General features: G+C 42.3%; 1 protein-coding gene across 1 annotated transcript; it reads right to left on the bottom strand.

Annotated features, from left to right (window-relative positions):
• Positions 1 to 153: 153 nt before the first annotated feature.
• LOC109755997 (FKBP12-interacting protein of 37 kDa) lies at positions 154 to 5,634 on the bottom strand. The gene is made up of 13 exons (XM_020314869.3): positions 5,349 to 5,634; positions 5,172 to 5,233; positions 4,722 to 4,789; positions 4,576 to 4,612; positions 3,858 to 3,945; positions 3,713 to 3,777; positions 3,552 to 3,629; positions 3,359 to 3,406; positions 1,721 to 1,774; positions 1,054 to 1,215; positions 815 to 884; positions 580 to 635; positions 154 to 497 (listed from the first exon to the last, which is right to left on the bottom strand). The coding sequence occupies exons 1-13, from the start codon at positions 5,443 to 5,445 to the stop codon at positions 324 to 326; spliced, it is 1,059 nt and encodes a 352-aa protein (XP_020170458.1). The 5' UTR covers positions 5,446 to 5,634; the 3' UTR covers positions 154 to 323.
• Between the last annotated feature and the right edge of the window lie 10,551 nt (positions 5,635 to 16,185).

The following is a 16,185-nucleotide window of genomic DNA, read 5'->3' as shown; positions in this document are numbered from 1 at the left end:
TTTCTCAGTGTGTAACTGTACCGATCTGTACCCAAGCCGAACGGCAAACAGTCCCTTCAAAAAAAGTTCACGAATGCTGCTCATACTTGCACAACCGCCTCGCCCTCTCCCTTTGCTGCCATCAGAATAAAGCTTCTAAGAACATGCAATCCAGATCAAGAATAAACGGGATAACTTAGAACCTGTGATACACGAGCGTTCCATCAAGCATACAGATGAAATTCTCAGGTAACCAAGTAGCAATGTGGAAAAACTGTTGCAGCCATCAACGCGTTACATTACATCAGAGGCATAAACCGAGCAGCAGAAAACAGTTGGCACCCTTAGGACTCCACTTTTATCGGCTGCGGATCAGAAGAAGCGTTCATATCATTTGCAGCTTCCTCTCTTTCTTCAACGACCGTGTCGTCTTCAGTTGCCTCTTTCTGGCAAAGCATCTCCTTCAACCTTGCCAGCTCCACATCTTTAGCTTCCAACTCCTCTTGCAGAATGGAAACCTAAGGAAGAGTTGGCAGTAAAAGGGTTAGTGTGGATAAAATAAGCAAGCAATTCAGTAGCAACAAGAAAGACGAATCCTACCATTTCATTTGACCTCTCAACATCATTTGTTAGGCCATCCATGTGTTTGTACAGCCCTGACAACGCAATGAAAAGGTTAAGTACCTCCATGTTAGCATAATATCCATTAACAAGGAGCAGAGCAATTTCTGTTCTGAATGACCTACAAATGTCCACCAGCTTTAACAATTTTTATAATAAACACACATATTGGTTATTTGTCACTCTTTTCACTTGGATATAGCTCAACACGTACCATCGAACTGATTCCTGAGCTCATTGTTCTGGGTCTTCAGAACTGCAATTTTCATTCCAAGTTCATGGATCTGTACCAAAGATACTTCGTAAGAACGCATTCTGCCAAATATAATAAGGCAACAAAATTCTCTTCTAGTATGTTGGTTGTTCAAAGAATGACCGATGATTCTTTTCCTCCAAAGGCAGAGAAAACCATAGAAAATGTATTAAACAGCTTATGTCTGTTGGCAGACTTACTTTTCCTTCAGAAGCCATTGCCCCAATCTCTTCATTTTCCTCTTGCAATGTTCTACACTTGGCCATTAGCATCTTCCCATGTTTGCTGGATGGAGTAAAATTGACAGCAGCAACATTTTCCTGCAGTTCTTTTATCTTTTTCTCTTTCTCTTCAGCCAGATTCTGGACAAAAATGGGTAATACCATTTGTTAGCCACTCGGTGTCAAGCTATGTAAGGTTCAGCCTTCCTAAGACACTAGAAAACACATCTTTTTAATTCCACACTTGAGGCATTATCAGCAATTCAGCATGGCTAGTAATATGCTTGAATCATCCACCTATCATGTTCCCATATAATACATTTGCGAGTTACAATTTATTCCATAAATACTCCATTATTTTCATAATACATTCTTTGTGATAGTAAAACTGCTGGGCTTTGTGCCTTTCATACTTGTATAAGGGGACCATAGCCATTAGTTTAAGTCTTTAAGATAAGACAAGCAAATACTGTCTCATTACATATTTGACTAATTATTACAAAAGATGGTGCAGCAAGGCATCAGAAACCTACTATAAAAGGTTCTCCTAGACTTTACAATGTCAGGCTTTCAGTTTTAAAACATGCTGGTACAAACAACTCTTATATTTCAACATGAATTGTATAATTGAAGGAGAATTGCTGACCTTTAAGCGTGTAAATTCCTCGTGAATTGCTGGATCAAGCAATAATCGTCTTGTCTGTTGAAGCAAACAGAAAAAGGGATGTAAATAAGCTATTTAGCATGATAACATAGGGTTTAGGAATTATTAACTCCAACTACTACAGCTTCTCAGGGAGCTTAAGGCCACATTATCAAAACGTAGTAGTACTATCCCAATTCGTCCTGTGAAATTCCTGTCTAGTTCCTGCAGCCCAAACAGAACCTAAGCCTGTTCCTATACCAAGAGCCCAGTCCATTAGCTTCTCTAAGAAGCTAGCGTTTGAAAGAAGTTAATCCTGCCATGCAGGGAGTCCAAACAAAAGGGTAGTATCATAGACAATTAGACATGACGTGAGTGAGAAGATATTTAAACGGAACATAAGGTATTTCCACTCAATGTTAAAGAAAATATAGATGATAGCTAGATTAGATGGTACGGTACCATCTTCAGTATTCGGAGAATCTCACATTCATTATTCCATTCCACAAAGTTCATCTTGTTGTTTAAGTGGAACAGTTAATCCTGTAATCATAGTTGCAGTGCAGCTCATGACTCATTTTATTGGAATTCAGAAACAATACATAACAGAAAATTCGTACGGTGAACCTTGCAATGTTTTTTTTTTTTGGACTGTAGGCCTTAGGATGTCTGTTCACTACAGAATCTGGTGTTGACCACCTACAGATAATCCTTCAAATTAGCGAGGATGCAATTTAATAATCATAGCACATAACCTTGTTTTAATACTCCCTCCGATCCAAATTACTTGTCGCTCAAATGGATGTATCTAGCACTGAAATACGTCTAGATACACCCATTTAAGTGACACGTAATATGGATCGGAGGGAGTATAAGATGCAATATAGAGACCGTAGAGGCGTAGACCACTGGATCTCTAAAAGGTGATATCTTGTATGTAAAATTACAAACAAACTGCCCTCTGCTAGACCATAGAGAAGAACATGACTAAGATACACCTGGGTTTACTTCAATTAATATGAACCTATACAGTAGGTACCCCACTAAACATGGTAGCTTACTAAATATATTACTTGCTTGCAACCTCCTCTGCCTTGTATATATTTGTTCAAGCTACTCTCATTCGTATACGTGGGTCAGTACAATTGGTATAGATAAAGGTCGACTAGTGCAGATCATGGAGGCCACTATGTCAAAGGGAACAAAGGTGAGCACACAGAAGAAAGAGCATGGACACCTTTTGACAAGAAGAGTTTGTGAGTTTTCCAGATAATATGATGGTATAGTTTACATGTACTGCTGTCACTTTGCCTGATAAAGTAGTCTACATAGCTGGAGCAGTACTGGTACCAAGTCCAGATTTGATTGAAATGAATCCAATACTAATTACGGTTTACCAAATTGAAGTAATAATAACTATAACTCTACAGTTAGGTGTGCACAGAACAACAATGGTCAAGTCCAAAATAAGCCATTTTAGCAACTAAGTATTCTTTTACAGTTTACATTCTGCAGTAGATTTAATCTAAACAAATGAACAGAACCCCTGTACAAGCAACTTTTGATAAACACTAATTCAAAGTTCAAATACATTATAAATTGGCAAGCGTAAAACAAATAGCATAAGTAACACTATTTTACCTGCATTGATGGTGGCCTCAATTGTGTTTTCAAGTCCCTAACTGCAGACTGCAAATTCATACAAAAAAATTAACAAACAATCAATACAAACTAGAAGGACGCTAAAAATTGATCAATTGAAATAACTAAGTATTGGTCAGATTTATCCATATTGAGATATTTCTCCTCGTCGTAGGAGGCTCCCGGAGGGTACCTTCAATTCCGCAATCTCTTGTTCTCGTTTTGCAAATGTTACAATAAAAGCAGCTTCTCTTTTCTTCGCTTTCTCCAGCTGAGTATACAATTAAGGAACAATCAAACCGAAGCAAAGCATGACTATCTTATCAGTTTTACGAGTATGACACAACAACCAACCTGCTCCTTCAGTGACTCCTCCGACGACTTCAGGTTATTGAGATAAGTAACCACCGAAACAGGCTCTGCGTTTCAAATAAATAAATAAATATTCTTTACACAGTTATTACCAGAAATAGGATGGACTTCGATTTAACTTGCAAACCTGGATTGGTTCCTGCAGGTACAGCAGGAATGTTCTGAAATGCTGAATGCCACTTCTGGATTTCTGATTTAGCAGCTTCCAGTTCCACCTGTGATGCATATAAATGCAGCATTTCAGAAATTACAGCATTATGGATCATATATGTTAAGCTATGTAGAGGTAAAACTGGAACGAAATGCAAACATTGGTGTAAAAAACTGCATGCATGGTTACTGAAACTACATCTCCACATTTAGTGACAGACATTAATCATTCTATTATAGAGAAATTGTCTGCTCAGTGGGTGTACTTTTAGTTGTGACTTGCCTTTCGGTTTCTCAGATGTCTAAATTTTAAGTAAAGTTCAGGTATGTTAAGCTTTATTAGTTTACACATTTTCATATGATTAAGTAGTCGAATGTTCACAGTTGCACTATAGACTGAAAGAACCCTTCAAGGCTATTATGAAACAATGGAAGTCTGTGAGGCTTGGGTTTGGCCAATAATAATTCACTGAACAAAGAACATTGACCGAAAACACAGTACATACTATCCCAGAATGATTGCTTGCCAATTACAGGTAAACTGCTCATACAACTAATGGAGTGCACAGTTATTTTATACCAGAATGAGGCATAACAGGGTACTTCAATTACACTAACACAACATAAATTGAGCTCAATAAAACTGTACTCAACTAGCAAATGATAACATTGAAGAACAGTGACTAACTACACACCTGGTTTGATTCAAGATTCTCTTTGCAGGTCTGCAAACTTCAAAAGGGCAAGAGGAGTTAGTGCCATTGTTACAATTAACAATAGAACCACAGTTATTTGGTAAAAACAGCAATAGATCAAAAGTTAGATAAGAAATATAATATACCTTTCCCGAAGAGACAGAATCATTCCCGTGGCAGCACCTGGTGCACTTTCCTCCACCTTTGTCTTTCCCTGCACACAAACTTGCTGTCTTAAATGAGAGATTCTTGTTCCATGAAATTGTCAAAACTTACAGGACTATTAGGTAGGCAGGAAAGCATATGTTGAATTTTCTTACTGCATCTTTCCATTACCATGTGAAACAGCCACAGTATCCACTATCTAATGCATCTGACCATAAATTCGAGACAGAGAGAACTTCACCAAGACCAACGTGCTAAGCATTTTACCATGCTGTATGTATCATTGCAATCCTAATGGCAATCGTAATTTAACATGGTAGTAAGGACTGGCTCCCATACATAAGATTTGCACGAATTCTTCCAGTGGCAGAAGGAAAAAAAACGTACTAATATTTTGTACCAGGTTGAAAGAGGAAACCTAGAAGAATTACCTTCTTGGAAGCGAAGACATCGTCTTCGTCGTCATCCAGATCGCCGAACTGCCTCTTCTCGCCTGCATAGAAGCAGCAGCAGCAAAAGCGCCGTATGAACCAGGTGAGCTTCCGAGAAGCCAAAGCTCGAGCATGAGTGAAAGCAGAGGCGGAGGAGGAGGGACTGAAGGAGGGTACCGGAACGGGCGGGGGCGGCGTTGCGAGAGGGCGAGGCGTTGAAGTCGCGGCCGAAGGTGTCGTCTTCGTCTAGGCGGGGGGAAGGTGGGTCCGCCATGGCCTTCGCTGGCGTCGTGCTAACAGCGGGATGCACTACCGTTCCGGCCGCCGAGGAAGTAGTGCTGCGGCGGCGAGGGTTTGGGCGCTGGCGCCGGCGGGATGGGACCGGTGTGAGGAGGGGGCTCTGTTTGTGGGCCTCTGCGGGGAACGGGCAGCGACGAGACACTGCGCCACGGCCTTTTTTTGACGGGCTGTGCCACGGCCCTTTTCTCTAGTGCGTATCTTTTGTTTCCGCGGCCTCTTTAAACACAAGACGAGAGCAAACATTTGAATACTTTATTATTATTTTCACAAGTGCCCCTCAAAAATATATATTATTTTCACAAGTAAATCATTCTTCTGCACAAAGAACAGACTGTGCGTGTTTTGAATAGCATACTGGTAGAATTTACCAGCATCCAGGATGTACATATTTGAATTTCTTCTATACAACACTGAACTGAAGACACCCGCAAAAAAAAAAAACACTGGACTGAAGACGATCATTTTGTACACTGAGCTGAAGACGTCCTACTGATAAAATGGTGCAAAAGGTGGACTGGCCTTCAATCTCAAGCAGCTCTATTGACCACCGCACGATCGCTGCCTTTTTCCCTCCATGGCTTCATATTTCAGAGTAACAATTTGGGTTACTCTGAAATATCAGTCTGGGTAAGAAACATCGTCAAATGGCTCGTATAAAAAGGTGTCAAACGAATCGGTTAACTGCCATTTTTTGCTTTCGCTTGCTGGCAATATATACCTTGGTCCTCCATTCAGATATTTGACCAACACATTTGACCCTCATTGAGACCGGCTCAAGCAGCAATTCCTCGTCATTATCATCTTGGCGTCATGGGCTATCTCGAACAATCTATAAATGACTTAGGCTTGTTTGTTTCACAGCATTAAAAAAACAAAGAAATAGAAACAAAATACATTAATAGGATACGAATCAATAGAGGATAGGATAACACACAATTTGTGTTAACTTGGATGTTTGATTCACAACACGGGTCCTACAACGCATGAACTCCTCCCGTATCGCTCCCAGGGCTCCCTCGTATCGCTCCCTCCAGGGCGATCAGGGGGGCAACCCCAGCGCCCCGGCCGCCGTCCCTTCCCCCTCTCCTCCACCTCGCCGTCCCCAGAGACGTGCGCCGGCTAAACACGGGCGCCGCCAGTGATGGGGACGGCGGGGATCTAGGCTGCAGCCCCGTGGTTAGGAGGGACCGGCGGCGCAAGATCGCCCTCCGGTCTTCGTCTTTCCTGGCGGTTCGGCGCTGCTCCGGCGGCTTCGTGGGAGGGCGGATCAGGAGGGGATGTGGCCATGGTTGACTGGTCGGCGGCGCCTCCAGTCAGATCAAATCTGGCCGGTGCCGCTGGCGGTGGTGGTCATCTCCTCCGTCGGAGGTGGTCGGCCTGAGGCTGGATGGTTAGATCTCGAGATCCACCACCTAGTTCCGGTTGCGAGTCGAAAAGACATAGTTGCTGGTGAAAACTGAGCCGATGGCAGCGTTCTGCGTCGTTACCTTGATGAAGGCATCGTCGTGTAACTATTGTCGACCCACTCATGTTGCTCCGGGGGAAACCCTAGGATCTGGTCTTCCAGATTGGACAATGGCGGTACTGCGGTGTCGTTTTCTCTCTTGGGAGCATCGTTTGTGGAGCAGAGCTGGAAGACAGAGGTAGGAGGTGGAGCGGCTTCGTCTTGCACGGAGCTTTCGGTGGAGATGTCAAGCCATGCCTGGCCGACAGGTGCTACGCTGTGTCATGCCTGGTCGGCAGGTGCTACGCACGACAGATCTTCCAGCATCTTCGCGTCTGGACGGACGAGCGCTGGGCGGTGGCGCCATTGGGCGCCGTGGTGACGTCGACGGATGGAAGGACGGGCAAGGATGATGCAGATCTCTCACCCGAAGATGGGTTAGCGGTTCGATGATGATGGCGGCGCCTAAAACGTGGGCATGCGGTGTGCGTTTTAGGTCTGCTGCACCAGCTGTGGGTTCTGATACGTTATGCGGATGAATCGGCGACGACACTGGTTTTAGATATGGGAGTGAGAGCACTCCACATTATCGAGTTTTGTAGGTGTGAGTGGTGGCTTCGGGTGGCTTGATGTATGTTCTTGTTATACCTATATTGAATAATAAATAAAGATGGATGTATGCATCGGTTGATGTAGAGGCCGGGGGTCTTAACCTCCTTTTCCAAAAAAAAACATAGTAAATTGAAAAAACACAGAAAATCTTAATAAACGTAGTTAAATCAAAGTCAAACCACATGAAAAATATATAATTAGATGTTTAATGTTCCACTGAGGATTTTATGATATCTTTGGTTAAAGGAAAAGTGAAGGAATAACATGTGAGCGGGATTATTTTTTAGGGTGACACTATTCATGTGCTTGGTTCAAAGGAATGGGGTAAAGAAAAATGGAGGACTTTTCCTTCAATCTCAATTTCTAAGGAAAATGCATAATTCTAACATCCACTAGAACCTAGTTCTAAATTCCTATGCACAAAGAACAAGACTATGAACCCATATCTCTAGAATTTAAAAGAATTAACCCAGATATCTAGATGCGACAACAAATTTGAGAATCATTGCATCTAGACATATAGATTCATGAAGTACAAAATAAGCATAATTTATTGATCAGGTGTGAGGGTAAAGAGGGCGGAAAAGGTGATCAAAATAGAAGCATATCATGAAATAGAAGCATTTCAACGAACACTTTGTGTGTGCATGTAAAAAAATAGAAGCATATCATGAAATCCACGAGCACCAAGTTAACAATACACTTGCAACAACCACTTAATAAAACATCAATATGCCGATATAATGATCAACATATCAAAAACTTCATGTATGTCATGTCTCTGGTGTCAACACATCTGAAGAATACCATTCTTGAGTAATACTCCTTCATAAATATAGGATGTTTATAACTTTTTCCCGATTCAGATGTATATAGACACGTCTTAGTGTGTTTCTTCACTCATTTTTGCCTATATGTAGTCCATTTTAAAATATTCAAAACATCTTATATTTGTGAACGTATGGAGTATGTACCAATAGCAAGCAAGAACTTGAGTAGCAATAAATATGACAAAAGAAACATCAAATCAAGGGGAGACCCAACAGATTGAAGTGGAAGCCCTTGTGGGGAAAAACCATGGGCATTGTCTAGGAATTTTCTACTATAAAGATGAAGTACAAAGCACAAGCCAACATGAAAGCTCCAGGCACCCAATTTTAGTACTCAGATTTGAATGAATTTGTAGATCAAACAAACTCACTTTATGTCCTTACTCTAGAACTCTCGAAGACATTAAAAAATTCAGCTATCTCCATCAATTCATGAGTTTGGGTACTTGTATTAACAACTTTACAGAAAATCCCTCAGTTTGCTAACTATATCTCAAACAAGTAAGTTTGTCGCAACCCATTTTAGTTGAAGTTCATGAGAACTTATTGTGCAACACTTCCTCCATCTCAAAATATAGTTTGTACCAGAGGATACCCCGCGCGTTGCCAGGAATTGCCTGTTGAAAAATTGGATTGATAACGTGAGAACCAAAATTAAAAATACATATGACTTATTATACTTGATTATGTATAGTTATAAAAATGTATTGAATGTAAGTAGAATAATTGAATGGAAAATATATTTTTATGCATGATTGAATGTTGTGGTGGGTTTTTTCCTACAAGATTGCATGTTCAGGTGGACCTTATCTCATGTATAATTATATGGTGAAGTGGTCTACGTGCATGTTGAGATAAATAAGTTAGTAAAAATAACTCTCTTTTGTATGTATATGATTTCGAAAAAAGATGATTTTGGACGCACCTACAGTGTGACGATTATTCAATGCGACGGGTGTGCCATGTTGTCAGCGTGCACATGATGTTAACAAGCAGTAGCGTGATTCCCCCTTTATTTCCCACTTACTTTTTGCTGATGATCCTTTAATCCTTATGAGGGTAGATGCTATGAATGCTACTACCTTGAAGAGAATTATGAATGATTATTGTGATGCTTCAGGACAAATGGTTAGTGCTTGATACTTCTTCGTCGTATCTATAATTTTTTATTGTTTCATGCCAATATTATACAACTTTCATATACTTTTGGCAACATTTTATATTATTTTTGGGACTAACATATTGATCCAGTGCCCAGTGTCAGCTCTTGTTTGTTGCATGTTTTTTGTTTCGCAGAATATCCATACCAAACGAAGTCCAAACGCGATAAGAATTTACGGAGATTTATTTTGGAATATTTGTGATACTTGGGAAAAAGAATCAATGCGAGAAAGATGCCCGCGGGGCCCACAAGACCTTGGGCGCGACTAGCAAGCTTGTGGGGCCCTATAAGGCGGTTGGTGCCCTTCTTCAGCCGCAAGAAAGCTAGTATCCGGATAAAAATCGTGTTAAAATTTCAGCTCAATCGGAGTTACGGATCTCCGGGAATTTAAGAAACGGTGAAAGGCCAGAAAACAGGAACGCGAAACGGAAGAGAAACAGAGAGATAGATCCAATCTCGGAGGGGCTCCCGCCCCTCCGCCGCCATGGAGGCCAAGGACCAGAGGGGAAACCCTCCTCCCATCTAGGGGGAGGCCAAGGAAGAAGAAGAAGGAGGGGGGCTCTCTCCCCCTCTCCCGACGGCGCCGGAACACCGAGGGGGGCCATCATCGTGACGGCGATCTACACCAACAACTTCGCCGCCGTCATCACCAACTCTCTCACTCTCCATGCAGCGGTGTAACACCTCTTCTCCCCTCTATAACCTCTACTTAAACATGGTGCTCAACGCTATATATTACTTCCCAATGATGTATGGCTATCCTATGATGTTTGAGTAGATCCGTTTTGTCCTATGGGTTGATTGATGATCGTGATTGGTTTGAGTTGTATGTTTTTTTGGGTGCTGTCCTATGGTGCCCTTCATGTCGCACAAGCGTGAGGGATTCCCGTTGTAGGGTGTTGCAATATGTTCATGATTCACTTATGGTGGGTGGCATGAGTGACAGAGACACAAACCCGAGTAAGTGGGTTGTTGCGTATGGGAGTAAAGAGGACTTGATACTTAATGCTATGGTTGGGTTTTACCTTAGTGATCTTTAGTAGTTGCAGATGCTTGCTAGAGTTCCAATCAGAAGTACATATGATCCAAGTAGAGGAAGTATGTTAGCTCATGCCTCTCCCTCATATGAAATTGCAATAATGATTACCGGTCTAGTTATCGATTGCCTAGGGAAAAATAACTTTCTTGTGACAAAAAGCTCTCTATTAAAACTAACTTAATTGTTTCTTTATCTAAACAGCCCTTAGCTTTTATTTACGTGTTCTCTATTATCTTGCAAACCTATCCCTTTACACCTACAAAGTACTTCTAGTTTCATACTTGTTCTAGGTAAAGCGAACGTAAAGTGTGCGTAGAGTTGTATCAGTGGTCGATAGAACTTGAGGGAATATTTGTTATACCTTTAGCTCATCATTGGGTTTGACACTCTTACTTATCGAGAAAGGCTAAAATTGATCCCCTATACTTGTGGGTTATCAAGAGCTTTTTCTGGCGCCGTTGCCGGGGAGCAATAGCGTGGGGTGAATATTCTCGTGTGTGCTTATATGCTTTATCACTAAGTAGTTTTTATTTTCTGTTCTAAGTTGTTTTGTATCTTTAGTTATGGATATGGAACACGAAATAGCAGAAAAATTAGGTGTACTTGCTACTCATGGAGATGGGGAACCTCCTAAAACCCTCGATGCTCATTATGTGAAAAATATTAAACACTACTTTGATAATCCTGAGAAAACCCCACTCAACTTGATAATGGGAGACATCTCGATCAACGTGAATACTTTAGGGATTATCGCTTGACTCAAAAAGGGAAACTCTTATGGGATCAAATTGAAATGTTGCAATGGTATGCTTGAGATATGATTATACTTGCTGCTCTAGGATGAAGGCTCCACACCTTCCCTTTTAGTGTGAGTTCAATGGTAATGAAACCTTGGCTTCTTATGCTAATGCACTACAAAAAAAAGACACATCCGTGACATTGTGGGCCGAATGAAAAAAAATCGGTCATGCTTATGACACTTCTATGACGATAATTGTGACAAAACATGGTATCATCATAGATGTGGTGGGCTCCTACTTCTATGAAAAAAATCATGACAGAAAATGGGCTTTTCGTCCTGGGCGGGCCGGAGACGCAGCTGCATGACATTCTTTGGGCCGTCCATGACGGAAAAAACGGTGGTAGAAGCGAGGGTGAGGAAAATATTGGGGAGTTCCCGGTTACGGTGGGTGGTCGGGGGCCGAGCGATGCACGTTTCTCTCGTACACGTACGCGCGTGGGTGCGAGGCGTTGGGCTCTAACTGACCCCGAGCGAGGCGTTCGCCTACTGAACCCGAGCGATTGCACTACAGGCTACGCATTACTGAACCCGAGCGACCGATTGATGGCTGTTAACTGAACCCGATCGAGCGATTCCTTCGCTAGTGCTGTTAATTGAAGCCGATCGAACCTTGCTGCCTCCTTCCCTTGATGAACAGTGAGCGTTGTTGGGGGGGGGGGTTCGGATGAACAGTTCCCGGTGGGGGGTTGGATGAACAGGACCCCTGTTGTAGGGTGGAGACCCTAAGTGGAGATCTTTCACGAATTGGAGGGGAATCCACGAAGAACGCGAAGAACACGAAGAACAAGAGGGGAAAACACAAGAGGAACACTCAAGAACAAGTCCAATCACACATCCACTAGACTCACAAACACATGAGATCCACAAAGGTACAAGAACAACAAAGGGAAAGATACAAGGTAAAGTTCATCCCAAATCCAAAGGAGATGAGGTCTTGATGATCTAGATAGATCCTTCCCTAGAAGGGGTCTTGAATCCCTAGGGATCTTCTCCAATGGAGGCCTTGAACTCCAATGGAGTCTTCTCCCTCAAGAGGAAATCCACAAGGGTAGATACATGAGCTAAGCTCTAATGTCTAGTTCTAATCTTAGCTAACCCTAAAAACTAAGAGGAGCTCGGAATATATAGTCTAGGGGCGAAGGGGTATGGGCCTCGGTGGTTACATGGGCTTTTTAGCCCAATTCATAGCGAAACTGGGCAGACTGGACAGTCCAGTGAGTACAGATACATTTTCGGGTCCCACCGGACTGTCCGCTGTGGGGACCGGACTGTCCGGTAGTGCAATTTCTGTGCGACCGGACTATCCGTTGTGGGACCGGACTGTCCGGTAGTGCAATTTTTGCACGCTTTGTTTTCTTCATCTTGACACCTCCGTCAGCTCTTGGGTCTTGGGGTCCTTCTCCTTGGCCTCCGGAAAGCTTCCTAGCTGCTTGGTGGTGGTTTCCCTTGTACCTAATGATGCACAACGTTCCATGGTGAGGTAGCAACCAAGTCCAATGGATATTCATGTAAATCTCAAAGAGGAGCGGGTTCACCTTAAGTCCGGTAGGTCCACTTGGGGCTTGAGGTGCTATGAAGGTGTACATGGAGATGACCGTAGGATGCTCCGCATCATCCCCTCCCCCTTGGGAAAGATCCGACCTCGGATCGAAAACCAAATCACCATGGGAAAGAGATGGCTTCGCCGTGTAGGAGTGGACGATCACCCAATACTCATCATCTTCAAGCTCGGAATGGGCACCCTCCAATGTCGCACCGTCTAGTGATTCCTTCAAAAGGAGCAAAGACAACAAACACTTGGAAAAAGAACTGTGGTTAGCGTTAGGGCAAAACCAAGCATTTAAGAGGTGGTTCACCACACAAGTGTCGTTATCAAGCATAGCATATGGTTTGACAAAGGATTGTGACATGGCATGTAAGCATATCAATGCAAAGATATCATGGGGACAAGCATGTAAATGTGAGGTTGTGATGCAAATATGTGTGACAAGATAATAAGCATCTACCTCAAGTTCATAGCAAGCATTCACAAAGTGCCCGATGAAAGGTCTATGGTAGGCATAAGAATCATTCACAACACCAAAGAAGATGAGATGTCTAAACACATGGGTCAAGTGCAAGATAATCCAAGCATAACGTGCATAGGGTGTAGTTAATATAGTGTGGCACTCAACACAATAGAAAGGGCAATTGTTCATCATGTGTGAGGTAATCAAGTCAAGCATGTAGCAATCAATGGGGCATGGCATATGTGAAGTGGTGACATTGTTGCAACCAAGCATATTATAGGAGCAAGTAATCCAAGAATTGGATGCAACACACAAGGTATATATGTCATGAGGCATGGCAATATTCATGCTCATATTCATGCTCATAGTTTGGGGGTTCTCAAAAGAGAAGGATATCACCTTGAAAGCATGTCCTTGTGCGTCCTTCACAATGCCGAAGCCCAAGCAAGTGCGATGTAGAAGCGAGTCGGTCGCAAGTGGTTCGCTCTCAAGAGCTCGAGCTCACGGGAACTGAAAGTTGACACCAAGTCAAAGTATCCTACACATGCACAAAAGAAAGCAAACAACGTATGTGCATGGTAGATAAACACATCATCCATCATGATGGTTCTCTTCTTTTGCACATAACCATTAGAAGCACAAGTGCACGAATAATATGATGCAACAATGGCGATATTCATAGCACTAGGTGTATGGTGCAAAGAAGTAAGACAAGCATGCTTCACAAGAAATATGTCAAAATCTTCAAATATATGCGAGAATGTGATACGTCTCCAACGTATCTATAATTTTTTATTGTTCCATGATATTATATTATTTGTTTTGGATGTTTAATGGGCTTTATTATGCACTTTTATATTATTTTTGGGACTAACTATTAACCGAAGGCCCAGTGCAAATTGTTGTTTTTTTTTCCTATTTCAGTGTTTCGCAGAAAAGGAATATCAAACGGAATCCAAACGGAATGAAACCTTCACGAGGATCGTTTTGGGAACAAACGCAATCCAGGAGACTTGGAGTGGACGTCAAGGAAGCAACGAGGCGGCCATGAGGTAGGGAGGCGTGCCCCCACCCTCGTGGGCCCCTCATGGCACCACCGACCTACTTCTTTCGCCTATATATACTCATATACCCTGAAAACATCCAGGAGCACCACGAAACCCTATTTCCACCGCCGCAACCTTGTGTACCCGTGAGATCCCATCTTGGGGCCTTTTCTGGCGCTCCGCCGGAGGGGGAATCGATCATGGAGGGCTTCTACATCGACACCATAGCCTCTCCGATGATGTGTGAGTAGTTTACCACAGACCTTAGGGTCCATAGTTATTAGCTAGATGGCTTCTTCTCTCTCTTTAGATCTCAATACAAAGTTCTCCTCGATTCTCTTGGAGATCTATTCGATGTAATTCTTTTTGCGGTGTGTTTGTCGAGATCTGATGAATTGTGGGTTTATGATCAAGATTATCTATGAACAATATTTGATTCTTCTCTGAATTCTTATATGCATGATTTGATATCTTTGCAAGTCTCTTCGAATTATCAGTTTGGTTTGGCCTACTAGATTGATCTTTCTTGCGATGGGAGAAGTGCTTAGCTTTGGCTTCAATCTTGCGGTGTCCTTTCCCAGTGACAGCAGGGGCAGCAAGGCACGTATTGTATTGTTGCCATCGAGGATAAAAAGACGGGGTTTATATCATATTGCTTGAGTTTATCCCTCTACATCATGTCATCTTGCCTAATGTGTTACTCTGTTCTTATGAACTTAATACTCTAGATGCATGCTGGATAGCGGTCGATGTGTGGAGTAATAGTAGTAGATGCAGAATCGTTTCGGTCTACTTGTCACGGACGTGATGCCTATATACATGATCATGCCTAGATACTCATAACTCTGCGCTTTTCTATCAATTTCTCGACAGTAATTTGTTCACCCACCATAAAATCTGCTATCTTGAGAGAAGCCACTAGTGAAACCTATGCCCCCTGGGTCTATTTTCTATCATATTAATCTCCCGTCAACTAGTTATTTCTGTCGCCGTTTATTTTGCAATCTTTACTTTTCAATCTATACAACAAAAATACCAAAAATATTTATCTTATTCCTTTATCAGATCTCACTTTTGCAAGTGCCGTGAAGGGACTGACAACCCCTTTATCGCGTTGGTTGCAAGGTTCTTGATTGTTTGTGCAGGTACAAGGGATTTGCGTGTAGCCTCCTACTGGATTGATACCTTGGTTCTAAAAAACTGAGGGAAATACTTATGCTACTTTGCTGCATCACCCTTTCCTCTTCAAGGGAAAACCAACGCATGCTCAAGAGGTAGCAGAATGCTATGGGGGCAATCTCATAAGCAAGACTAAATGCATTGTTGCACTCAATGCATGGCAAATCATCTAGCATGAGAGAGGCAACATATGGAGACATATGACAAGACATCGATGGCAATCATATGCAAAGCATGTAGATGGTTGTCATCAACCGTATGAAACGAGCAAGTATGAATCATTGGTGATGCAACATAATCAAGCATAGAAATCAAGTCGTGAAAACTAGTGGAGCGAAGATGCAACACACTGATACGTCTCCAACGTATCTATAATTTATGAAGTATTCATGCTATTATACTATCCTTCTAAGATGTTTTATATGCATTTATATGATATTTTATATGATTTTTGGGACTAACCTATTAACCTAGAGCCCAGTGCCAGTTTCTGTTTTCTCCTTGTTTTAGAGTATCGCAGAAAAGGAAAACTAAACGGAGTCCAATGGACGTGCCACTTGACGGAGATCATTTTTGGACCAGAAGAAGCCC

This window comes from Aegilops tauschii, chromosome 7, assembly GCF_002575655.3.
Source record: "Aegilops tauschii subsp. strangulata cultivar AL8/78 chromosome 7, Aet v6.0, whole genome shotgun sequence".
In the NCBI taxonomy this organism is placed as follows: Eukaryota; Viridiplantae; Streptophyta; class Magnoliopsida; order Poales; family Poaceae; genus Aegilops; species Aegilops tauschii.
Note: the sequence above shows the minus strand (reverse complement) of the source record. Positions and strands in the feature narration are given on the sequence as shown.

Bases quoted from the DNA above. Each gene is read 5' to 3' on its own strand.
- LOC109755997 (XM_020314869.3), bottom strand. From the start codon at position 5,445: ATGGCGGACCCACCTTCCCCCCGCCTAGACGAAGACGACACCTTCGGC. The intron at 3,946-4,575 runs GTGTGTAGTTAG...TATGCATCACAG, and splicing joins AGAATCTTGAATCAAACCAG to GTGGAACTGGAAGCTGCTAA. The intron at 1,775-3,358 runs GTAAAATAGTGT...TTGCTTCAACAG, and splicing joins TGAGGCCACCATCAATGCAG to ACAAGACGATTATTGCTTGA.